The 27,156-nt window shown below is 46.5% G+C and overlaps 1 protein-coding gene and 2 pseudogenes across 6 annotated transcripts in view; 2 read left to right on the forward strand and 1 right to left on the reverse strand.

Annotated features, from left to right (window-relative positions):
• The window catches only part of BRMS1 (BRMS1 transcriptional repressor and anoikis regulator), a 139,545-nt gene that overhangs the window by 84,978 nt on the left and 27,411 nt on the right, over nucleotides 1-27,156 (forward strand). For all 6 annotated transcript variants that reach the window (XM_063945107.1, XM_063945108.1, XM_063945111.1 and 3 more), the window contains exons 5-7: nucleotides 11,522-11,601; nucleotides 12,481-12,577; nucleotides 13,086-13,178. In XM_063945107.1, the coding sequence (XP_063801177.1) occupies nucleotides 11,522-11,601; nucleotides 12,481-12,577; nucleotides 13,086-13,178 (270 nt within the window). The remainder of the gene's footprint in view (nucleotides 1-11,521; nucleotides 11,602-12,480; nucleotides 12,578-13,085; nucleotides 13,179-27,156) is intronic.
• LOC134971522 (5S ribosomal RNA) lies at nucleotides 3,328-3,436 on the reverse strand (annotated as a pseudogene).
• On the forward strand, nucleotides 4,520-4,638 carry LOC134971370 (5S ribosomal RNA; annotated as a pseudogene).

The following is a 27,156-nucleotide window of genomic DNA, read 5'->3' on the forward strand; positions in this document are numbered from 1 at the left end:
ATGCCAGAACATTTCAATTGGATCTCCTGAGCAAGTGGTCCGGATCACATCTACAGATGCACCGGATGATTTGGCTGTCGCCGAAGGGCAAGGTTTCCCTTTTGTGGTAGCTGCAGTCCTCCAATCTCCTGGAAGGCCAGAGTTTTGGGATTGGACCCTCCTCACGACGGATGCGAGTCTGCGAGGATGGGGTGCTGTCGCCCAAGGGGCACAGTTCCTGGACAGGTGGTCAGCTCATGAAGCCCTCCTTCCGATCAACATTCTGGAACTTTGGGCAATCTACAATGCTATGCTTCAGGCCTCTCCTCTGCTCACGAATCACGCGATCCAAGTTTAGTCAGACAACGCCACTGCAATGCATACATCAATTGGCAAGGAGGGACAAAAAGCAGAGCCTGCATGTGAGAGATGTCAAAGATATTCCTCTGGGCGAAAAGAAATGCAAGAGCAATGTTGGCAATCTTCATTCCGGGTATAGACAATGGGAAGCGGACTTTCTCAGTTGTCACAATCTCCACCCGGGAGAGTGGGGACTCCACCATCAGGTGTTCCAGCAAATCATCCACCAGTGGGGCTTACCGCAGATAGATATGATGGCTTCTCGTCTCAACAAGAAGCTTCACTGGTATTGCTCTCAAACCAGGGACCCTTATGCGAGGGCAGTGGACGCGCTGACGTCACCTTGCCCTTACTGGCTTGTCTACTTGTTTACTCCGATTCCGTCGCTCCCAAGGGTGCTCAAGCGAATCAGAATTCAAGGAGTCCAGGCAATTCTGATTGCCCCGGATTGGCCTAGTCGGGCTTGGCCTCTACCACTAAGAAGCGATCTCCTTCAACACGGACCGATCATCTGTCCGGACTTACGGCGGCTTCGTTTGACGGCATGGAGGTTGAGTGGAACATCCTAGCTCACAAGGGCCTTTCCAAAAATGTTATTGCTACCATAGTTCAGGCCAGGAAACCTGTGATGTCAAAACACGATCGTCATATCTGGAGGAGATATGTCTCTTGGTGGGAGGAACGCACGTATCCACCTGCCGAGTTTCACTTGGGACGTTTCTTACGTTTCCTGCAGACTGGTGTGGATAAGGGTTTGCATCTGGGTTCCATTAAGATCCAGATTTCAGCTCTCACCATTTCCTTCCAGAAACAATTGGCAGTGTTGCCAGAAGTTCAGAGCTTCTTGCAAGGAGTACTCCACATACAATCTCCTTTTGTGCCGCCTACGGCTCCCTGGGATTTGAATGTGGTGTTGGAATTTATACAGTCCTCCTGGTTTGAGCCTCTGATGACAGTAGAAGACAAGTACCTCACGTGGAAGACAGTGATGTTACTGGCCCTGGCTTCTGCTAGGCGTGTCTCAGAATTGGGGCCTTATCGTGTAAAAGTCCATAGTTGGTCTTTTACGAGGACAGAGCGGAGTTCAGAACTAGGCAGCAGTTCCTGCTGAAGGTTGTCTCTGAGTTTCACCTGAATCAACCTATTGTGGTTCCATTTAGTTCTGACACGTCTACTCCTCCAGAGGCATTGGATCCCTTATGGACTACGAGAAAAGAATTTACCGGTAGGTAATTAAAATCCTATTTTCTTTAACTGATGGAGCCCATCACATCCGTATTTTAGCAGACAAGCTGTTACCCTGTATGAAAGGTAATTTTTCTCTGTCATCATACCAAGATTTAGGCTGGATACGCATCAGACGCAGGAGCGGTTCTTGGTGCAGACAAGCAGTGCCGCCTACCCACACCCCGCTCCAGGCTGCAGCAGACGCAGTGGGCTGTGTGGGCGTCCGCTGCAGCCGGCTCCAGTGACAGAGACTAGAGGTTATTATTGACCTCTGTTGTCTGTGCGGCGCTGCTATGGGAGAAACGTCATGACGTCTCTCACATAGAGAAGAGCCACGGGAGGCCAAACGGAGCAGTAGCAGCAGCGGTCGGGAAGCAGGAGCGGGGCAGTGGTAAGTATTTGTTTTTTTTATTTTTTTGTGTTTGACAGCAACTGGGGGCACAACTACTGGGGGCACAGCAGCAGAGGGCACAAGTACCGGGGGCACAGCAACAGGGGTCACAGCAGCAGAGGGCACAAGTACTAGGGGCACAGCGACGGGACACTACTACTGGGGGCAAAGCAACGGGGCACAGCTACAGGGGCAAATCTACTGGAGGCACAACTAGGGGCAAATCTGGAGGCATAACTGTGGCCACACCCCTCCCCTATGAAGCCACGCTTTATTTTTGACGCGCCTCGGGCGCGCACTAACTGTTTTGCCGTGGGGGGAGGGGGATTGGGGGGGGGTTGCAGTGGAAACTTTCACACTGGGCGCCACAAGGTGTAGAACCTGCCCTAATCAGACGATATGTCATCCGATCCTGTATATTGGAGTATACCTCGTCTAATAATTGCGCACTCCTGCTGGCCGACATCGGCGACGTCCCATCTGTTGTTCTGCACATTAGGTTGGATGACAGCATGCAGCTGGATGCGGTTAATGAACAATATGTCACGTGCTATATCGTTCTGTGTGTACGAGCGACCAGTGTATTGTTACATCAGTCATCCCATTAGCTGCGATCCCTGTCGTTCTAATATGTACCCAGCCTTAGTCTGTTACAAATGTAATGTATAATGCATGGGTTCTCAAATGCAGTCCTCAAGGCACCCCAACGGTATATCCATGGCTCAGCAGAGATGGTTTACTCAATCACTGAGGTTCTAATTAAGGGGTATATTCCATTAGTCGAAACTGCCATCTTGTCGGAAAGACGCCAGTTTTTGACTTTTTAAAATCGGAATGGGTTCCGACCTATTCAATCCCCCCACTACTATCAAAGGGAGAGAAAGAAGGCTCTTGTGTGTGCGCACTCTTTAGAAATGGAGGAAAAATCCTATGATATGAGAGGAAATGTTTAAAACATAATTTTTAATGTTAAAGTTTAAAACGTAATTACCCATAGAAATGATCCATGTGAAATAAAGATATTATGAACAAAAATGTTTAAATGTTCTGGTCTATTTTTTCACAATAGGTGATTGGAAAGGTTGTAGACACTTAATTATCTTACCCCCATTTCCCCTGACCAGTACAGAATATCTGTATTAATGGGACCGAAGAGTGGTCATGAAAATATTGAGAAGTACGTCCCAATAGGGCTACTTAAAATTAGGGATTAATGGTCACCAACATTCGAAGCCTGACTTGATGACAGATATCACAATTATTGATAGAAACTGGGCGTAAAACTACAGTAGAGAAAAATCGTAAGAGCGAGAATTAGTGGTGATACTGCTGTTAGCTTCACAGCTCACATAGAAAGGAATATAATTCCTGCTCTACAACACCAGGTATTCGCAGGAAGTCTCCTCTCCTGGTACTAACCCGGCCCAACGCTGTTTGGCTTCCAAGATCGGGCATTGGCAGCGTGGTATGATAGTAGAGAATTTATATGATCAGTACACCAATGAAAGTGCATCTATTTAAGAAATTAGAAAAAGAATGGAAATATTTCTGAAAGCGAAAGAAAGAGGTAAATGAGTAAAGTAAAAAGAAATATGTGGATCTGCTTTCTACGTTAGGCACGGCTCAACAAATCCCACATCTGTGGTATTGTGCTCCGTGGATCGTAGATGAGAGTCCACGAAATAACAGTAGAGCACAAACAAGAAGCACCGAATCGCTGAATTTTTGTTCAATTGTGTAATGAGAGAATAGAAAAATAGAATACTGCGTTAAACGTCAGGTAAGTTATGACATATATGTATCTGTGTCACCATTAATAAAATTATGCTCCTGACAATAAGTGCTATTTTTAGCACAAGAATAGAGCAAAAAAATCAGTTCTCAAAAATTATATTTATTGCATATTATCCATGCTGAGCCAACAATACAATCATAGTATTTTAGAATCCGTTTCTGGAATCCCATTAAAGATGATAGTATCAGGAGCAGTATAACGGTGTACGAGTCATGAAAAAAATAAAAATAAATTATATATAACTCGTACACCGTTATACTGCTCCTGATACTATAATCTTTAATGGGATTCCAGAAAGTGATGCTAAAATACTATGATTGTATTGTTGGCTCAGCATGGATAATATGCAATATATATAATTTTTGAGAACTGATTTTTTTTGCTCTATTCTTGTGCTAAAAATAGCACTTATTGTCAGGAGCATAATTTTATTAATGGTGACACAGATACATATATTTCATAATTTACCTGACGTTTAACGCAGTATTCTATTTTTCTATTCTCTCATTACACAACTGAACAAAAATTAGCGATTCTGTGCTTCTTGTTTGTGCTCTACTGTTTTTTCGTGGACTCTCATCTACGATCCACGGAGCACAATACCACAGATGTGGGATTTGTTGAGCCGTGCCTAACGTAGAAAGCAGATCCACATATTTCTTTTTACTTTACTCATTTACCTCTTCTTTCGCTTTCAGAAATATTTCCATTCTTTTTCTAATTTCTTATATAGGTGCACTCTCATTGGTGTACTGATTATATAAATTCTCTACTATCATACCACGCTGTCAATGCCCGATCTCGTCCGATCTTGGAAGCCAAACAGCGTTGGGCCGGGTTAGTACCAGGAGAGGAGACTTCCTGCGAATACCTGGTGTTGTAGAGCAGGAATTATTTTCCTTTCTATGTAAGTTGTGACGCCAGCAGCAGTATCACCACTAATTCTCGCTCTTACGATTTTTCTCTACTGTAGTTTTACGCCCAGTTTCTATCAATAATTGTAATATCTGTCATCAAGTCAGGCTTCGAATGTTGGTGACCATTAATCCCTAATTCTAAGTAGCCCTATTGGGACGTACTTATCAATATTTTCATGACCACTCTTCGGTCCCATTAATACAGATATTCTGTACTGGTCAGGGGAAATGGGGGTAAAACAATTAACTGTCTACAACCTTTCCAATCACCTATTGTGAAAAAATAGACCAGAACATTTTACATTTTTCGTTAATAATATATTTATTTCACATGGATCATTTCTATGGGTAATTACGTTTTAAACTTTAACATTAAAAATTATGTTTTAAACATTTCCTCTCATATATCATAGGATTTTTCCTCCATTTCTAAAGAGTGCGCCCACACAAGAGCCTTCTTTCTCTCCCTTTGATAGTACATGTACTTCCCGGCTCTGGGCGCACCACCAACTAGGACAGAGTTAATAATAAAAAAAATAAAAAATGATAGATTCTCTATCGTCCTAGTGGATGCTGGGGTTCCTGAAAGGACCATGGGGAATAGCGGCTCCGCAGGAGACAGGGCACAAAAAGTAAAGCTTTAGGATCAGGTGGTGTGCACTGGCTCCTCCCCCCATGACCCCCCTCCAAGCCTCAGTTAGATTTTTGTGCCCGGCCGAGAAGGGTGCAATCTAGGTGGCTCTCCTAAAGAGCTGCTTAGAAAAGTTTAGCTTAGGTTTTTTATTTTACAGTGAGTCCTGCTGGCAACAGGATCACTGCAACGAGGGACTTAGGGGAGAAGAAGTGAACTCACCTGCGTGCAGGATGGATTGGCTTCTTTGGCTACTGGACATTAGCTCCAGAGGGACGATCACAGGTACAGCCTGGATGGTCACCGGAGCCTCGCCGCCGGCCCCCTTGCAGATGCTGAAAAGAGAAGAAGGTCCAGAATCGGCGGCAGAAGACTCCTCAGTCTTCTTAAGGTAGCGCACAGCACTGCAGCTGTGCGCCATTGCTCTCAGCACACTTCACACGGCAGTCACTGAGGGTGCAGGGCGCTGGGAGGGGGGCGCCCTGGGAGGCAATGTAAACCTATTTTTTGGCAAAAAATACCTCACATATAGCCTCCGGGGGCTATATGGAGATATTTAACCCCTGCCAGAATCCGTTGAAGAGCAGGAGACGAGCCCGCCGAAAAAGGGGCGGGGCCTATCTCCTCAGCACACAGCGCCATTTTCCCTCACAGAAAGGCTGGAGGGAAGGCTCCCAGGCTCTCCCCTGCACTGCACTACAGAAACAGGGTTAAAACAGAGAGGGGGGGCACTAATTTGGCGTTAGAAATATATAAAAAGATGCTATAAGGGAAAACACTTATATAAGGTTGTCCCTATATAATTATAGCGTTTTTTGGTGTGTGCTGGCAAACTCTCCCTCTGTCTCTCCAAAGGGCTAGTGGGTCCTGTCCTCTATCAGAGCATTCCCTGTGTGTGTGCTGTGTGTCGGTACGTGTGTGTCGACATGTATGAGGACGATGTTGGTGAGGAGGCGGAGCAATTGCCTGTAATGGTGATGTCACTCTCTAGGGAGTCGACACCGGAATGGATGGCTTATTTAGGGAATTACGTGATAATGTCAACACGCTGCAAGGTCGGTTGACGACATGAGACGGCCGACAAACAATTAGTACCGGTCCAGACGTCTCAAAAACACCGTCAGGGGTTTTAAAACGCCCGTTTACCTTAGTCGGTCGACACAGACACAGACACGGACACTGAATCCAGTGTCGACGGTGAATAAACAAACGTATTCCTTATTAGGGCCACACGTTAAGGGCAATGAAGGAGGTGTTACATATTTCTGATACTACAAGTACCACAAAAGAGGGTATTATGTGGGATGTGAAAAAACTACCTGTAGTTTTTCCTGAATCGGATAAATTAAATGAAGTGTGTGATGATGCGTGGGTTCCCCCCGATAGAAAATTATTGGCGGTATACCCTTTCCCGCCAGAAGTTAGGGCGCGTTGGGAAACACCCCTTAGGGTGGATAAGGCGCTCACACGCTTATCAAAACAAGTGGCGGTACCGTCTATAGATAGGGCCGTCCTCAAGGAGCCAGCTGACAGGAGGCTGGAAAATATCATATAAAAGTATATACACACATACTGGTGTTATACTGCGACCAGCGATCGCCTCAGCCTGGATGTGCAGAGCTGGGGTGGCTTGGTCGGATTCCCTGACTAAAAATATTGATACCCTTGACAGGGACAGTATTTTATTGACTATAGAGCATTTAAAGGATGCATTTCTATATATGCGAGATGCACAGAGGGATATTTGCACTCTGGCATCAAGAGTAAGTGCGATGTCCATATCTGCCAGAAGATGTTTATGGACACGACAGTGGTCAGGTGATGCAGATTCCAAACGGCACAAAGGTGTATTGCCGTATAAAGGAAGAGGAGTTATTTGGGGTCGGTCCATCGGACCTGGTGGCCACGGCAACTGCTGGAAAATCCACAGTTTTTACCCTAAGTCACATCTCTGCAGAAAAAGACACCGTCTTTTCAGCCTCAGTCCTTTCGTCCCTATAAGAGTCATATTTGCCCAGGGATAGAGGAAAGGGAAGAAGACTGCAGCAGGCAGCCCATTCCCAGGAACAGAAGCCTTCCACCGCTTCTGCCAAGCTCTCAGCATGACGCTGGGACCGTACAGGACCCCTGGATCCTACAAGTAGTATCCCAGGGGTACAGATTGGAATGTCGAAACGTTTCCCCCTTGCAGGCTCCTGAAGTCTGCTTTACCAAGGTATCCCTCCGACAAGGAGGCAGTATGGAAAAAAATTCACAAGCTGTATTCCCAGCAGGTGATAATCAAATTACCCCTCCTACAACAAGGAAAGGGGTATTATTCCACACTATATTGTGGTACTGAAGCCAGAAGGCTAGGTGAGACCTATTCTAAATCTAAAAAAATTTGAACACTTACAAAGGTTCAAATCAAGATGGAGTCACTCAGAGCAGTGATAACGAACCAGGAAGAAGGGGACTATATAGTGTCCCGGGACATCAGGGATGCTTACCTCCATGTCCCAAATTTGCCCTTCTCACTAAGGGTACCTCAGGTTCGTGGTATAGAACTGTCACTGTCAGTTTCAGACGCTGCCGTTTGGATTGTCCACGGCACCCCGGGTCTTTACCAAGGTAATGGCCGAAATGATGATTCTTCTTCGAAGAAAAGGCGTCTTAATTACCCCTTACTTGGACGATCTCCTGATAAGGGCAAAGTCCAGGGAACAGTTGGAGGTCGGAGTAGCACTATCTCGGATACTGCTACAACAGCACGGATGGATTCTAAATATTCCAAAATCGCAGCTGATCCTGACGACACGTCTGCTGTGCCTAGGGATGATTCTGGACACAGTCCAGAAAAAGGTGTTTCTCCCGGAAGAGAAAGCCAGGGAGTTATCCGAGCTAGTCAAGAACCTCCTAAAACCAGGAAAAGTGTCAGTGCATCATTGCACAAGGGTCCTGGTAAAAATGGTGGCTTCCTACGAAGCAATTCCATTCGGCAGATTTCACGCAAGAACTTTTCAGTGGGATCTGCTGGACAAATGGTCCGGATCGCATCTTCAGATGCATCAGCGGATAACCCTATATCCAAGAACAAGGGTGTCTCTCCTGTGGTGGTTACAGAGTGCTCATCTTCTAGAGGGCCGCAGATTCGGCATTCAGGATTGGATGCTGGTGACCACGGAGGCCAGCCCGAGAGGCTGGGGAGCAGTCGCACAAGGAAAAAATTTCCAGGGAGTGTGATCAAGTCTGGAGACTTTTCTCCACATAAATATACTGGAGCTAAGGGTAAATTTATAATGCTCTAAGCTTAGCAAGACCTCTGCTTCAAGGTCAGCCGGTATTGATCCAGTGGGAAAAACATCACGGCAGTCGCCCACGTAAACAGACAGGGCGGCACAAGAAGCAGGAGGGCAATGGCAAAAACTGCAAGGACTTTTCGCTGGGCGGAAAATCATGTGATAGCACTGTCAGCAGTGTTTCATTCCGGGAGTGGAAACTGGGAAGCAGACTTCCTCAGCAGGCACGACCTCCACCCGGGAGAGTGGAAACTTCATCGGGAAGTTTTTCCACATGATTGTGAACCGTTGGGAAATACCAAAGGTGGACATGATGGCGTCCCGTCTGAACAAAAAACGGGACAGGTATTGCGCCAGGTCAAGAGACCCTCAGGCAATAGCTGTGGACGTTCTGGTAACACCGTGGGTGTACCAGTCGGTGTATGTGTTCCCTCCTCTGCTTCTCATACCTAAGGTACTGAGAATTAGAAGACGTAGAGGAGTAAGAACTATACTCATGGCTCCGGATTGGCCAAGAAGGACTTGGTACCCGGAACTTCAAGAGATGCTCACAGAGGACTTATGGCCTCTGCCGCTAAGAAGGGACTTGCTTCAGCAAGTACCATGTCTGTTCCAAGACTTACCGCAGCTGCGTTTGACGGCATGGCGGTGGAACGCCGGATCCTAAGGGAAAAAGGCATTCCGGAAGAGGTCATTCCTACCCTGGTCAAAGCCAGGAAGGAGGTGACCGCACAACATTATCACCACATGTGGCGAAAATATGTTGCGTGGTGTGAGGCCAGGAAGGCCCCACGAAGAAATTTCAACTCGGTCGATTCCTGCATTTCCTGCAAACAGGAGTGTCTATGGGCCTCAAATTGGGGCCCATTAAGGTTCAAATTTCGGCCCTGTCGATTTTCTTCCAGAAAGAATTGGCTTCAGTTCCTGAAGTCCAGAAGTTTGTCAAGGGAGTATTGCATATACAACCCCCTTTTGTGCCTCCAGTGGCACTGTGGGATCTTAACGTAGTTCTGGGATTCCTCAAATCACATTGGTTTAAAACCAGTCAAATCTGTGGATTTGAAGCATCTCACATGAAAAGTGACCATGCTCTTGGCCCTGGCCTTGGCCAGGCGAGTGTCAAATTGGTGGGTTTTTTCTCAAAAAAGCCCATATCTGTTTGTCCATTCGGACAGGGCAGAGCTGCGGACTCGTCCCCAGTTCTCTCCCTAAGGTGGTGTCAGTGTTTCACCTGAACCAGCTTATTGTGGTGCCTTGCGCCTACTAGGGACTTGGAGGACTCCAAGTTGCTGGATGTTGTCAGGGCCCTGAAAGTATAGGTTCCAGGACGGCTGGAGTCAGGAAAACTGACTTGCTGTTATCCTGTATGCACCCAACAAACTGGGTGCTCTTGCTTCTAAGCAGACTATTGCTAGTTGGATGTGTAATACAATTCAGCTTGCACATTCTGTGGCAGGCCTGCCACAGCCAAAATATGTAAATGCCCATTCCACAAGGAAGGTGGGCTCATCTTGGGCGGCTGCCCGAGGGGTCTCGGCTTTACAACTTTGCCGAGCGGCTATTTAGTCAGGGGCAAACACGTTTGTAAAATCCTACAAATTTGATACCCTGGCTAAGGAGGACCTGGAGTTCTCTCATTCGGTGCTGCAGAGTCATCCGCACTCTCCCGCCCGTTTGGGAGCTTTGGTATAATCCCCATGGTCCTTTCAGGAACCCCAGCATCCACTAGGACGATAGAGAAAATAAGAATTTACTTACCGATAATTCTATTTCTCGGAGTCCGTAGTGGATGCTGGGCGCCCATCCCAAGTGCGGATTATCTGCATTACTTGTACATAGTTACAAAAATCGGGTTATTATTGTTGTGAGCCATCTTTTCAGAGGCTCCGCTGTTATACTGTTAACTGGGTTCAGATCACAGGTTGTACAGTGTGATTGGTGTGGCTGGTATGAGTCTTACCCGGGATTCAAAATCCTTCCTTATTGTGTACGCTCGTCCGGGCACAGTATCCTAACTGAGGCTTGGAGGGGGGTCATGGGGGGAGGAGCCAGTGCACACCACCTGATCCTAAAGCTTTACTTTTTGTGCCCTGTCTCCTGCGGAGCCGCTATTCCCCATGGTCCTTTCAGGAACCCCAGCATCCACTACGGACTCCGAGAAATAGAATTATCGGTAAGTAAATTCTTATTTTTTTTTTCTTCCCAATCTCTGAGGGTTTAATTGTCCGAATTTGGTTTTCACAAACTATTAATGTATCAATTTGACCGGTGCCCGATCGCCCTTTGTCTATTCAATCTCCCCCCACCCCTCCCCCTCAGTTTTCCAAGAAGTTGGGAAATTTGACTTGTCGGAAAGCATGTGGATCGGCGGCATAGCCGTGATCTGCGTGCTTCTGTCGGAAACCGGGCCAAATCCGACCGTTTTTGGTCCAATTTCCAACAATTTCAATCCGACTTTAAAAAAAGTTGGATTGAGGAAATGAGACGGTGGAGCGGGGCAGCGGGCTATAGGAGCAGCAGGGCAGGCAGGTACCTTTGACGGGCGTCCCCCTGGCTAGGCTCCTCTCTCCCGGCAGCGCTCCCTGGCCGGCACTGTGCTACACTGCTGAGTGCGTCTCCCTGTGATCTCGCACAAGGGGAGCTGCTGACAGCAGCAGCACAGACAGTATACGGGGAACGGCCAAATACGACAGTTGGATTTGGCCTCTCCTTGAATAGGGCTTGTCAGATCCATTCCGACAAATGCATGTCGGAATGGATCCAACTTTAATTGAATATACCCCTAAGTCACCTTTGGTTAAGCATGGTATATACCTAAAACTTTGGGTGCGTTGAAGACCGCATTTGAGAACACACACACACACAGTACAATGTTTATTTTTATTTCTGAAATGTATACATTATCTTGTTTGTCGAAGTGAAATCTTCAACTGTTCCTTACAGGTATTTATAAGGGATTTTGCCTGGATGTTATAAAAAACCGTTACGATTGTGAGCTGCAGGGTGCTAAGCAACATTTAGAGGCAAGTGGCACTCATTCTTATGTTCTGGCATTCTCCTTCTTTCCTCTGTAGAGTACTCCATTCTGATTGGCGTTGCCTACATCTCTGTTATCTGTTTTTGTTTTCAATTGTTTCATTTTCGTTAGACAGAAGTAGGATGTATAAATGTCACTTAATTTGGATTGTTTAACACCAGATTCCGCATTAGTGCACTAGTTGCTCCTTCCTGCTATTCTATGCCCACTTCACAAATGGGGACATGCAAGAGATGAAGGATGACTTTAACTGGGTACACAATATACAGTATTCCTCTTTCATCCATCTGGGGGACGCTGCGTCATTACCTCTGGGTTAGAGTGTGTGGGCTATGAGAGATGTGATGCTAACATTTAGCATTAGCTTACATATATTAACAGAAATTGACAATGTGACCCACTGTTGTCTCCACTCACCTTTTAAGTCATGGGAAATCTAGGCTAATTGTCTCAGTTTCTAGGGTCTAAAGAATGTTTAACTTTCGTGACTTGAAATACATGCCTTACCTTTCCTTAGGAGGCAAAATTGTGAGTGAAGTGTAAACTAGATGTGTTTCTAAATCCCACACAACATTGCACAGGAACATAACACGGGGAAGGAATATGCTGGTATGGCAGCCGCACCCACTTGAATGTGTGTGGTACACTTAATCCTCCCACTTTAGAAAATTCTACTTTCAAATGAAGGAAAAAAGGGCTTTTATAAAAAGTTATTACTAACCATACAGTGAATTATTACATTGCTTGTGTTTTTAGAAAGCCTTGAAAGTTGCATATTTGCCAGCAGCTGGTCTTCCCGGAGAATCTCTGCTGTATGCCCTTGTAGGTCTGGCTGCAGAGTGTCACTAATGTCTCCCCTTTGCAGAGTGAGAAGGTCCTTCTGTTTGACAATATGCAGTGTGAACTCCTGGAGCGGATCCAAAGACTGGAGGAGGATCGTCAGAGCATTGATATCTCCTCTGGTATGAGTGCGCCTGATAGAGATATATATATATATATATAAAAATAAACTGTTTACTTCTTGATACAATACTACATGTTGGTAGGCTGTGATAATAAACCTACCTGCATGTACTGTATGTGTTATGTACAATACTCTTAAGTGTACTTGTGTATATATGCTGGTCATGATTACATTTTTGCAAAGGGGTACTCAATCCCTGCCACATTACGTTGTTTGACCAGTCTGCTTTTGGTTTAACTGGATTTTCACTTGTGGGTGGTAGGGCGCTGTTTGTGTACAGGCATTTCTAACAATGGACTCAGGACATTAAACACTGTTTTGGGGTAATACAATTTGTACAAGCTGCGTTGCAATTTAATTTTGTTCATATTCTAAAATAAATATTTTCTAAATACAATGTCAGCCATTTGGCCATACGTGTCTTCCTGTGAGCAGCTTTACTATTTATACTGATATAAATACTATTTATTTTATTTATACTGATACTATTTATTTTCTTCATTTAGAATGGTGGGATGAAGAATTGAGATCCAAACGAAACCGCAAAAAATGGGATCCATTCCGACCTGAGAAGAAGAGGAGAGTCCCTTTGGTTTCTGGTATCCTTCTATTAAACACGGACATTGATAGTGTGCTGAATGGCTACACTGGTACTGCTCATACACTATAGCAGATTTTAGCCTGCTTGTTACAAAGCTTTCCTTTGGGATATTCGTTTTCCTCCACACACTGAAAGGGTTACCTGGAACGAGGAATATAGTAGTCCAATCTCTTTATAACAATATAAAATATTATGGGGCAGATGCACTTAGGAGTCTATTTACTAAGCCTTGCATGGAGATAAAGTACCAGCTATTCGGCTCCTACCTGTCATTTTTCATACACAGTCTGTGACATGGTAGTTAGGAGCCGATTGGCTGCTACTTTATCTCCATCCAAGGCTTAATAAATAGACCCCTTCATCTTGTAGGAGAGAAAGTGGTGAAAGATAAATTGCCAACCAATCAGCTCCTAACCAAACCCAGCCTGTAACATGAAAGGTAGGAGCTGATTGGCTGGTATGTTATCTCTCCCCACACTTTCACTCTACAAGTCTTAGTACATCTCCCCCCTCAGAGTGATGATTTAGAATGCAGTATATGTTTTCTGTAGTACTATGGGGACATTTTTTGAGCTCAGTTGAAATAAATGATGTAAATCTTACATGAACACATACACTTGGTTCTTGTATTGGAGGTGGCATGTGTCACTCTAAGCATAAATTGGTAGGGTGGCATATGGGAATCGCATGACGTCTGGATGCTACCTACAGTTTCCAAGTTTCTGCTACAATGATTACAAACTAAACCAAATTGTTACTGGCCTGAGTATGTAAAAGTCACAGCAGCTGTGATATGCAGTCTGCTTCTCCAAAATGCTCTAGACATTATATACTATATAATAGTAAGAACACACAGCACTTTAATAATAAGTGGGGAACAAATATACATTTTCTCAGGTCATCAACCTCCAAAGAAACTGTAGTAAGATCTTAATCTATGTTCAGAGAGTCTGGGAAAGATGCAGTCCTGTTTCACAGGAGATTTGCTCCTCAGACATGTTGTCATTGCTGCATTCCATGTACGAGACTCTCCATACTCCCTTTTTGCTGCTGAGAACATATCCAGCTTTAAGGCCATTGTGTGCAAAGCAAAGGTAAACCGATATTCGTGTGTGTACTGTAGTATTACAGTCCAGTTTGGCAACAAGTTTAAAAGTCAGCCTGGAAAAATGCACATACAGTAACAAGTAGCATTTTCTAATTAAAATCCAGACTTCATAAATACTAGTGCAACAGTGCTACCTAGTGGGCAAAGTATGATAAGACATGCATGCCATCAGCAGCTTTTAAATGGAAATTCTCTGCGTTATTATTTCAAATTATTTCAAAAGGTGTAAATAATTTATCTGTCAACAATGCTGGTGGGACACTGGACCATGGGATTGTAGGTTGGGGCTGGAGCTGGCACCTAAAGTAACCAACTTCAATATTTAAGCTTTGACCCTTCAACCCCATAATGCCAGTTTTCTTTAAGATGCCTCAGGAGATAGGGCACAGTTTAGAGGACAGCCCTCCTTTTATTTATTTATATATCTATATATATCTATATATCTATATATATATCTATCTATATATATATATATATATATTATTTTAGCTTTCTTTTGTAACTTTTTGTTTTATTTATATATATATATATATATATATATATATATATATATATATATATATATATATATATATATATATAGGCCTGTGTGCGACTACATGGAGCTGTCGCTAGTGGAGGGGAAAAGTTCGCCGGGGAGCAGCCTACTGGGCATACTAATTGCTGTCCACACGCAGGAAGGAGGTACAGTAGCACTTAACAGTGAGAATGGATGGGAGGGGGGTGGGTGCAGAGCCTAGAGCTGCTGGTCTCCCCTGCACTGTTTTGCACCTGTGATACAGCCTGGTTGCTGCCAGGAAGAAAAAAGTGAACTTCATGTATTCTTTTGAACCCTGCGAGTTATGCTTTTTAACTGGTGCAAGTCTTAGCTTTGCTACCTCCACTGCAGCTTTTAGCCTACCAGGAATGCCGAGTATATTTTATTATGTATTACTGCCTCTGCTGTTATGGGAATTGTGCAGTTGCTCAGAGACCTGTGTATTACACCTGCAGGGTCTACAGGGCATCCACAGGATAGATTGGTGTAAAGCCGCTGTCGATCCATCATATCCCAAACAGTCAAAGCTTTTCGGCCTCCCACCATGCAACGGGCCCGTCCATATATCCTCGCCTCCTGGCTCAGGCAATTCAGTTTTTTGATTGGTGCGGCAGGAGCCGGACCATTGTCAGAGGGCTGCTGGTTTTTAGCAGCCATAAGCTTATTTATTTTATTTTTATAGTCTTACTATTTTATTCTGAGTGATCTTTCTAAACAGCGTCTTATACGTACCTTAGAAAGAGTCGCTCCAACAACTCCCCGCCGGGTCGCGACAACGCTTACCCAAGAGTACAGTGCTGTTTCAGCAGGCGTCTGTGTCGGATGTACTAGCAAGTCCAGCAGATGTTACCAGGTAATTCAAGCCTGAAATTCCAGCTTTTCGGCCCTTTTGGTCTCAAGAAAAAGGAAAAGGTGATGGCAAACAGTCCCAATACAACAGGTCTAGTAAGACTAAAAAGCATTGGGCTACCAGAGGATCGGCTTCTAAAACACCAGATAAGCCATCAGCCTGATGGTGCGGGCCCATCAGCGCTATCTCAGGTTCGCTATCCTCCAACAGCATTTTCAGTTCCAGGCTCCGCCATTCGGATTTGCCACAGCCCCCAGAGTATTTACCAAGATTATGGTGGTAATGGCAGCTTATATCCACCAGCAGGGGATAAGTATTTTTCCATACCTCAACAATCTTTTAATCCTGGCACAGTCTCAGGAATTGCTTCTGTGTCATCTGCAACAGACAATAATGTCTGCAGAAACACGGTTGGCTCATAAAGGAGTCAAAATCGTCTCTGGGCCCGTCACAAAGGATGACTCACTTGGGGGCTGTATTGTATTCGAGCCTGCAGATAGAAACTTTACCTCTGAACAAAATATCCAAATTTCAGTTAAGGATTCTGGAGCTGCTACACAGTCGAAAAAGGTATCCATTCATGGAGCAATGCGTGTGATGGGATTGATGGTGTCAACATTCGACATGGTAGAGTATGCTCAATTCCATTCAAGGCCTCTGCAACATCTGATCCTTACCAAATGGAATGGTTTTCATCAGACAATAAAAACGCAGACTACGGTCCTTACTTTTGGAAGTAAGGAAGTCATTAGCCTGGACAAAGGGAGACCCTTTTGGATATCAGATTGGGAAATTCTGACAACTGATGCCAGCCTTCAGGGCTGGGGAGCAGTGTCAGGAAGGAATTGCTTCCAGGGCCAGTGGACCAAGGAGGAAAGTTGCCTGATAATAAATATTTTGGAACTCCGAGCCATATACATGGCACTGAATCAGGCAAAGGAAATCTTTCGGGGAAAACCAGTTCAGATCTGCTTGGACAATGCGACAGCAGTAGCGTAACTCAACCATCAGGGCGGAACTCGCAACCAGAAAGCAATGAAAGAGATAAGTCACACATTAAAGTGGGCAGAACTTCATCTTCCAGCCTTGTCCGCAGTGTTTGTTTGTTCCAGGAGTCCTAAACTGGGAAGCGGATTTTCTCAGTCGGCACACCATTCATGCAAACGAATGGGCTCTACACCCAGAAGTCTTCCAGACCCTGGTCGACAGATGGGGGTTGCCAGAGCTAGATCTCATGGCGTCGCCTCAGAACAGAGGGAAAAGGTAGCAGGTGCACAATCTCACACTAGCTCAACCTGTAGTAACCAGAAGCACTTAGCATATTCCTGGCCAGGGCTATGAGCTTACCCACTGCATCAAGGTAGCCTCTCATTGGGTAAGTCCCTAACACTAACTGTAGGGGTTCAGGTCCGGGGGGCAGGACACCCCAGAGCCACCCAGCCAGACAACCCCAGGGCATCGCAGGAGTGATAAAAAAATATAGGGTTAAAGAGGTAGGAGCAGCTGTTGCTGCATGTGTGAATAATGTGAGGAGTAAAAGAAAATTATGTGAAGGTGTTACATATATATAAAACAAACTATAAGGGCCATGGAGTGATGAAATAGTGTTAAATTGCGATGCCCCAGGGATACCCAGCCAAGGCAGGCACAGGGAGCCCCGCACCCCAGAGAATTCCCCCCATTATGGACTGCCATATTAAACAAAATGTAGGAGTCTTACCTCAGTGTGCTCATTCCAAATGTAAAGGCTAGAGTGTTGGACTATTTAAAATCAGAGGGGTGGGTGGGGCAGGGTGCTAAATTAGGGTGAAGGGGTCTCCTACCTTAAAAACATTTATGAATACATCAGTTACAGAGGGAAAAGGGCCCTAATTTGCACACCTTAATTAGGTAGTGAGGTGCTACTCTGCTTGAGACTTAGTAAAGTGTACAGAGGGAAAAGGTAGCAGGTGCACAATCTCACACTAGCTCAACCTGTAGTAACCAGAGGTACTTAGCATATTCCTGGCCAGGGCTATGAGCTTACCCACCGCATCAAGGTAGCCTCTCATTGGGTAAGTCCCTAACACTAACTATAGGGGGTTCAGGCCCGGGGGGCAGGACACCCCAGAGCCACCCAGCCAGACAACCCCAGGGCATCGCAGAACAACAAGGTTCCTGCATACGGATCAAGAACAAATGATCCCAAAGCTATCTCTGTGGATGCCCTGTCGGTGAGATGGGACTTTCATCTGGCATATGTGTTTCCTCCCATCGCCGTTACCCAGGGTGGTGAGAAAGGTAAAACAAGGAAAGAGTGCTGTGATATTAATAGCTCCGGCATGGCCCAGAAGACATTGGTACACAGATCTGCAGAGGATGTTGATGGATGCTCCATTCCTACTCCCTCAATGTCAAGATCTACTGAATCGAGGGCCTTGTTATCACAGACATCTGGATCGACTGTCTTTGACGGCGTGGCTCTTGAGAACTCTATTCTGAAGTCGAGGATTCTCACAACGGGTAATTCAAACAATGCTCAGAGCAAGGAAACCTTCCTCAGCTCGCATTTATCACAGAATATTAAAAGCCTATATACAATGGTGCAGTGAATGGAAATTTGACTCTAGGTCTTTCAGAATTTCCAGAATCCTAGCATTCCTTCACGCAGGAATGAATAAAGGTTTACGGGTGGCTTCCTTGAGAGTGCAAGTGTCAGCAATGACTGTATTGTTCCAAAAGAAAATTGGCAACCTACAGGATGTGCACACTTTTTTTTCCGGAGAATGCTATGCATTCAACCTCCTTTTGTTCCTCCTACAGTGCCTTGGGACTTAAGTTTATTTATAAAAGCTCTTCAAGTTGCCCCATTTGAACCACTTAAGAGAGTGGATCTTAAATGGTTGACAGCTAAAGTTCTCTTTCTGCTGGCTATTGCTTCAGATTTTCAGATTTAGGGGATTGTTATGTCATCCTCCATTTCTGATTTTTTGTTTATCCAGATAGAGCAGGTCTCTTCCTAAAGGGGTGTCTAAATTCCACCATAACGAAGAAATTGTAGTCCCGCCTTTCCAAGGGCCAGACCTTTCTGAGGGAGATACATTGTTGGACATAGTCCGTGCCTTAAGGATCGAAGTAGATCGTACCAGTGCTATCAGAAAGACAGATTCTCTCTTTGTTCCCTATGGCTTTCACAAGAGAGGATGGCCTGCTGATATGCAGACACTGGTAAAATGGCTTCGGATGACTATTTCAGAAGCATTTTCTCAAGCTGATCTCCCTGTTCTAGATAATGGTGGCAATTCAGACCTGATCGCTCGCTAACGTTTTTTGCAGCGCTGCGATCAGGTCAGAACTGTGCATGCAACGCAATGCCCTGGCGCGTCACACAGGTACAAAGCTGTTCATTGCTCTGCAATGGGTTTGTGCGAAGAATCCATTCGCATGGGCGATCGCAAGGTGATTGATAACAAGAAGGCATTTGTGGGTGTCAATTGACCATTTTCTGGCAGTGGTCGGGGAATCGCAGGCGTTCCCAAGCATTTGCAGGGCAGGTATCTGACGTCAATTCCGGTCCCGGACATGCTGAAGTGATCGCAGCGGCTGAGTAAGTCCTGGGCTACTCAAAAACTGCATAAAATGTTTTTGTACCGCTCGACTGCACATGTGATCACACACTTGCACAGCTAAAATACACTCCCCGTTGGGCGGCGACTATGTGAACGCAGGACTTAAAAAAACAGCTAGCGAGCGATCAACTCTGAATTACCCCCCAATGTCTCTGCTCACTCTACTCGTAAGGTAGGTCCATCATGGGCACAACGTGGTGCTTCAGCAGAACAGATATGTAAGGCAGCCACATGGTCTTCCATTAACGCATTCATTAGAGATTATGCCGTTGATAACTTTGCCTCTTAGGACGCTGAATTCAGGCGAAGGATTCTCCTGTCCAATCAGGAGCGTCCCCACCACTAAATTGCTTTGGGACATCCCAATGTTATCCTGTGGATACCCTGTGGACCCTGCAGGAGAAATGTATGTTATGGTAAGAACTTACCGTTGATAACTTGATTTCTCCTAAGCCCACAGGGATGCCACCCTGACGCACCTGATTTGAGGATCCTTTTACTCACTAACCTCTTCCCTCTTGTACGGAAGGGTGTGCATGTGTGTTCTTCTCGCCTGATTAGGGCTCTCTATGATGCTCCTGCCTTGAGCTTTGGAAAACAACTGCCTGAGCCAGGAGGCGGGGATATATGGACGGGCCCGTTGCATGCTGGGAGGCCGAAAAGCTTTGACCGTTAGGTGCGAAGCCGCTGTTGCTCCATCATATCCCAATGTATCCTGTGGAATCTGTTGACTTAGGAGAAATACTGTTATCAACGGTAAGTTCTTACCATAACGTATATTTTTCCCATAGCTGAAAATTTATTTTACCTGCGTCAGCTATACATAGAAATAGGATGGACAAAGCCAAATCCGTCAAAGCGAACTCCGCTACCATGGCTTTAGGTTTCACATGTGCTCAGTGTAATATTAAATTACTCTGTGGACAGGTGGACTCTTGGGCCTTGTGCGTGGATTGTCAGGCATGGTCTTGTGTCGTGCAGACATCTTGACCACTGCGTCGGCCCTTGCGGAGCTGGCGTGTTCACAGGCTCTGTTTTGGTTATCTTTGACTTGGTGCAGCTCTTCAGCGGGAGGATTAAGCTAGGGCAGCTGTGGTGCCCGCTTCCTCGATGCTTATTCAGTGTCGCCTGCTCCTGGTGGTGCGACTCCCCAGTTGTCTGATCTCCCTTTGCTCTGTACATGGAGCATACAGCTTTTGAAAAAGGGTTTGAGAAAGTCAGGGTTTGAAAAGTTTCCTCTTATTTGGAATGCTTTTCGAGGCTCCGCAGCTGCATGCGGCGCTTTAAGGTCTTCCTTCTTCCACGGCTCTGTTGAAAGCGTCGGATTCAGAGGAGGAGGGTGAACTTACGGAGACTGGCGTCGGGAGGCTGTGGGTCCTCATGCTTCAGTTCAAGAAAGTCATTACTTTCTCCTCGTCTTCAGATTTCTCCAGTCTCATCAAGGAGACTTGAAAGGCACCAGATAAAAAGTTTTTGGTTACTCGCAGTTTTGCTTCACTTTATCCGCTTCCACCGGAACATGTATCCAAAATGGGAACTACCTCCCAAGGTTGAAGTTGTAGTGGCACGTTTAGCTAAACTCACGGCTCTTCTTGTTCAAAACTCTGTATCCTTTCAATAGATTAAAAACTTGAAAGGTTGTCCCAGTGTCTATTTTTATAGGCTCCGGGGTCATTATCCAACCTTTACTAGCCTTAGCATGAGTTATAGAAAATTGGGCTGACACAGCAATTCGAACAGTGAGTCCCTACTGGAATTGTCTGAACATCTTCTTGGTGTAGCTGAATATGTGTGTGAGACTGTGCAAGGCGGTGCCCAAGGCGGCTTCCAGGTTTTCAGTTTCAAGCCATCGCGGCTTGTAGAGGTGTTTAGCTCTGTACTTAGAATGCAGATTCAGAATCAAAACATTCCTTGGACTCTCTTCAGTTTTGGGGTGGCATACTTTTTGGACCAGAACAGGATATCATTATTGACCAGGATACCAGTGGGAAAAGCACTTTTCTTCTGGTGGCTGCCCCTAAACAGCAGGAACTGCATTTCCAAACCTACCACCTACTCAGTGTGGAGCGTTCCCTGGAGGTCAGTTCGTGAGAGGCAGAGTTCCTGGCACCAGTCCTGGTGCCAGTTTCCGAGACCAGGATGATCTATCCCTGCTAGATGTAGTCAGAGCACTGCGAATTTACTTGGACAAGATTACTTTTGTCCACCTCACAGTATCTCTGCTTGTTATTTATGATGCACATAATCGAGGTTGGATCCGCTCGGTCTTCACTCGAGCCTATACTAGTGCAGGGCGACCAGCATTGCACTGGGTGTCGGCACATTCTTCTACGGTAGTGCCATGCTCCTGGGCAACGCGACAGGGAGCTTTGGCAGAACATGTTTATCGTGCAGCAACTTGGCCCTCTGTCCACACCGTTGTCATGTGTTTGCCTTTGGCGATGCCCACTTTGTGAGTACAGTTCTCTGTAAGGCAGTCTGAGCGTTCCCTCCCCTGGGGGTGGCTGTTGAATGTCTTATAGTCCGGTGTCCCACCAGCCTTGCTGACAGAAAATAAGATTTTTGGTCTTTTACCATTGAATCCTTTTCTGAGAAGCAGGCTGTGGACTGTTGCGTTCCCTTCCTCACACTGATGAAGGTTTTTGGGTTTTGACTGTCTTTTCTCTACTGTTGTTTTATATTGTTCTAACAATTTCACTGGGTTTCTGCTACACCTTTCCAGGCTCTTTTAAAGAAGCGCTGGCATTGTGGGAGTTCCAGTGGGAGAAGCTTACTTCTACTTTAGGTGCCAGCTCCAGCCTCAACCTATAATCCCATGGTCCAGTGTCCCACAGCCTGCTTTTGAGAAAATAATTTAACGTCAAAGGTGGGTACACACTGATAGATAGATATATCTGCAGATCAATTGATCTGCAGATATATCTATGGATGGTTCGGGCAGTGTGCTGTGCATACACGCTGCCCGATCCGTCGGGGACTGACGTCGCGCCTGCCCAGTTCAGCTGTCAATCACCGCCGGCTGCCGTAGCATGTGTACGGACGGCCGACTGGTCGCCCGTACTAACACAGCAATGCGGCAGTATATCTGTAGATATATTGGTCGTCGGCTGTGCTGCAGGGCCGACGCGATATGTCTGTGAACGACGGAGTTCACGGACATATCGCTCGTACACACAATAGAATAGTGTGTACCCACCTTAACCATTTAACTGACAATTTATTTTGCAAGAAAACGCTCTGAAATTGTCGGTTTTTTTATGAGTGAATAGGTGAAGAACATGAATTTAACCCTATCCCAAATGATTTTAGTAAAAACAAATGGGGGGGAAATGTAAAAAATAAAAATAAAATAAAATATATATATATATATATATATATATATATAATATATATATATATATTCTCCCAAACATCGTTCGGGAACATCATGAACATCGCAGCTTTTATTTTGAAAGCCGAGAAAGCCTCGAGGTATGCAGGGGGGGTCTGGGGGCAGCTAGGGAGGGTTTATTTACACTCCCCAGCGGCTGCCATTGTCTGCAGCCGCTGGAGGTGGGAGATCCTGCCGTGCTGACCGATCGGCAGTGATCGGCAGACACGGGGAGACTGCAGGGAGGCAGAGGGACCTTCCGGTCCCTCTGACAGCAGCAGCGGAGGAAAGTTTCCCTTCCCAGCCGCTGCTAACACTCTCTATCTGACTGGTCGCATCCTGTGCGACCAGGTCAGATAGAGCACTTGCAGGCTTGGTCGCATCAGATGCGACCATGCTAGGCATGTGGTTAAGTGACCATAAATCCTATTATTTCTCTTAGTCCTAGAGGATGCTGGGGTCCACATTAGTACCATGGGGTATAGACTGGTCCACTAGGAGCCATTGGCACTTTAGAAGTTTGAGAGTGTGGGCTGGCTCCTCCCTCTATGCCCCTCCTACCAGACCCAGTTTAGATAATGTACCCGGAGGAGCAGGTCACAGCTAGGGGAGCTCTACAGAACTTCTTTAGTAAAAGTTTGTTTTAGAGTTTATTATTTTACAGGGAGGCTGCTGACAAACAGCTTCCCTGCTTCGAGGGACTAAGGGGGGGAAGTAGTGTCCGCCCTGCGGGGTCTGAGCCACTTTCTCCGCTGACAGGACACTGAGCTCCTGAGGGGATCGAACGTTCCCCGCCACAGGGGATCGCTCACGCCGGCAGCATGCCGCCACCCCTTTACAGAGCCAGAAGATCAGAAGAGGCGAGATATGGAGGCACAAGGGTAGAAGCGCAGCTCTGAGCGGCTGCGCTCCGGGAAGGCTCAGCAGCACACAGTGTTGGCGCTTTGAGGGGCATCCTGAGCCAGCGTCTTAATACCCTACACTGGTCACAGACACTAACCGGAGACTGAATCCCCAGGCTAGTGTCACAATCCTCTGTACTCAGGTGCTCAACAGGAGACTGAATCCCCCGCCCTGCGACGGAGTCCTCAGGCCAGTATAAAGAATTTGTGCGGGAAGACGTTCCATCTTCAAGGGGTGGAGTTTCTCCTCAGAGCGGACCCAGCAGCGTTCAGCACCATTTTCCTGCCTGCAGTGCCTGTACACAGATGCTGACAAAGCTGTCCCTCCAAGCAACTCCAGTTGTCCTGTGCGGTACCAGAGGGCTGTAGAAGGGGGGGTGAATTAGATCTGTGCAACTCTTGCAGTACACAGTGGGCGCTGATAAGGGGTGTCCTTTATATATAACAGCGCTGTGTGGGGGTTGGCTCTGAACTCTGACTCTCTTGCTATTCTCAGGGGGGAAACTCTGTCTAACCTACCCTGTGTGTGTGGAGTGTTTGGGGTCTCCAGTTAGCTATGTCCAGGGACTCTGTGTCATATGCAGCTGAGGACATGTCCTCTCAGGATGATCTCATTCCATGTAATCAGGATTGCACTGTTGTAGCACAGATACCAGCAAGGAAGCCTGAGTGGTTATCCTCTATCAAAAAATATGATTTCTCAGATTTCTGCTAGGGTTTCTCAAAATGAATCTGCAACTCAGGTTTTACAGAATTCTATGGCAGTTTGGTCTGGTTCTGTTACCCCAGGGCCACCCTCTGTAGGTTCCCACAAACGTGCTCTTGCCCAGATCATGCAAGACGACACTGATACCGACTCACTGATGGTGACGTACTCAGAGGGGCCGCATCTCTTGCAAAGGGGGTGCATTTGATGATAGAGGCTATTAGAGATGTGTTGAATATTACTGACACAACACCTGAGCAGGTTGAGGAGGCTTACTTCACTGACAATAAGAAAGCCTCACTAACCTTCCATGCGGACAAAGAATTAAATGCTATTTTTGAAAAAGCATGGGAAAATCCAGAGAAAATATTCCAGATCCCTAGGAAGGTTCTGGTTGCTTTCCCCTTCCCTGAGGAGGATAGAAAGAAATGGGAAAACTCACCCATAGTGGACGCGTCTGTATCCAGACTTTTAAAAAAGGTAGTTTTACCTGTCCCAGGATCTACCGCCTTGAAGGAGCCGCCTGATCGCAAAATTTATACTACGCTCAAATCCATATACATGGCTTCAGGGGCGATACTCCATCCTACTATCGCCTGTGCATGGATTTCCAAAGCTATAGTAAAGTGGTCAGGCACGTTACTTGAGGATTTGGATACGTTGGATAAGAGTGACATTGAATTGTTTCTCCGTAACATTCAGGATTCTGCAGGTTTTATGGTGGAAACCATGAAAGACCTGCATTCAATGGCTTCAGGAATTTCTTCAATGTCCGTCTCAGCTCGTCGAGGACTGTGGCTGTGCCAGTGGTCTGCCGACGCGGAATCCAGGAGAGGTGTGGAGACCCTACCCTATACAGGTCAGGCTCTCTTTGGGGAAGCGTTAGATGCGTGGATCTCCACGGCTACAGAGGGTAAGTCCCCTATACTTCCCTTAGTAGCTCCTGCTACGAAGAAACCTTTTTCTTCACCTGCATCTCAGTCCTTTTCGGGTTTCTAAACCAAGAAAGGCCAAACCGGCCAACACCTTCTTTACAAGGGGCCGGCCAAAATCCAAGAAACCTGCTGCGGCGGTTTCCCAGGACCAGAAGCCTGCTTCAGATGCGCTAAAGTCCTCTGCATGACGGTGGACAGCGCAGCCTGGAGGTAGGGCCAGTGGGGGCGAGACTCAGATATTTCAGTCACGTCTGGGTGTCGTCTGGCCTGGACCCCTGGGTACTAGATATTGTGTCCCATGGGTACCGGCTGGAATTTCAAGACCTCCCTCCTCAACGGTTCTTCACATCGGGCTTGCCAGCTTTGACGGCAGACAGGGCTACCCTACAGGGGGCCATCCAGAAATTGGTGGAGGCACAGGTCATTGTACCAGTCCCTCCTCAAATGCAACACACGGGTTACTATTCGAACCTTTCTCTGACGTCCTAAGTGGATGCTGGGGACTCCGTCAGGACCATGGGGAATAGCGGCTCCGCAGGAGACAGGGCACAAAATTAAAAATTTGACCACTAGGTGGTGTGCACTGGCTCCTCCCCCTATGACCCTCCTCCAAGCCTCAGTTAGGTTTTTGTGCCCGACCGAGCAGGGTGCAATCTAGGTGGCTCTCCTAAAGAGCTGCTTAGAAAAAAGTTTGTTAGGTTTTTTTATTTTCAGTGAGTCCTGCTGGCAACAGGCTCACTGCAACGAGGGACTTAGGGGAGAAGAAGTGAACTCACCTGCGTGCAGGATGGATTGGCTTCTTAGGCTACTGGACACTAGCTCCAGAGGGACGATCACAGGTACAGCCTGGATGGGTCACCGGAGCCGCGCCGCCGACCCCCTTGCAGATGCTGAAGAGAGAAGAGGTCCAGAAATCGGCGGCTGAAGACTTCCCAGTCCTCTTAAGGTAGCGCACAGCACTGCAGCTGTGCGCCATTGCTCTCAGCACACTTCACACCAACGGTCACTGAGGGTGCAGGGCGCTGGGGAGGGGCGCCCTGGGCAGCAATGAAAGTACCTATGCTGGCTAAAAATACATCACACATAGCCCCTGGGGCTATATGGATGTATTTAACCCCTGCCAGGTTTTCAGAAAAACCGGGAGAAGAGCCCGCCGAAATAGGGGGCGGGGCCTATCTCCTCAGCACACGGCGCCATTTTCCTACACAGCTCCGCTGCTAGGAAGGCTCCCAGGCTCTCCCCTGCACTGCACTACAGAAACAGGGTAAAAACAGAGAGGGGGGGCACTTATTGGCGATATTCATAATATTTAAGCTGCTATAAGGGGAACACACTTATTTAAGGTTGTCCCTATATATTTATAGCGCTTGGGTGTGTGCTGGCAAACTCTCCCTCTGTCTCCCCAAAGGGCTAGTGGGGTCCTGTCTTCTATCAGAGCATTCCCTGTGTGTCTGCTGTGTGTCGGTACGTGTGTGTCGACATGTATGAGGACGATGTTGGCGTGGAGGCGGAGCAATTGCCTGTAATGGTGATGTCACCCCCTAGGGAGTCGACACCGGAATGGATGGCTTTGTTTATGGAATTACGTGATAGTGTCAGCACGCTGCAAAAGTCGGTTGACGACATGAGACGGCCGGCAAACCAGTTAGTGCCTGTCCAGGCGTCTCAAACACCGTCAGGGGCTGTAAAACGCCCTTTACCTCAGTCGGTCGACACAGACACCGACACGGACACCGAATCCAGTGTCAACGGTGAAGAAACAAACGTATTTTCCAGTAGGGCCACACGTTATATGATCACGGCAATGAAGGAGGCTTTGCATATCTCTGATACTGCAAGTACCACAAAGAGGGGTATTATGTGGGGTGTGAAAAAACTACCTGTAGTTTTTCCTGAATCAGATGAATTGAATGAAGTGTGTGATGAAGCGTGGGTTACCCCCGATAAAAAACTGCTAAT

This window comes from Pseudophryne corroboree, chromosome 11, assembly GCF_028390025.1.
Source record: "Pseudophryne corroboree isolate aPseCor3 chromosome 11, aPseCor3.hap2, whole genome shotgun sequence".
NCBI lineage: Eukaryota > Metazoa > Chordata > Amphibia > Anura > Myobatrachidae > Pseudophryne > Pseudophryne corroboree.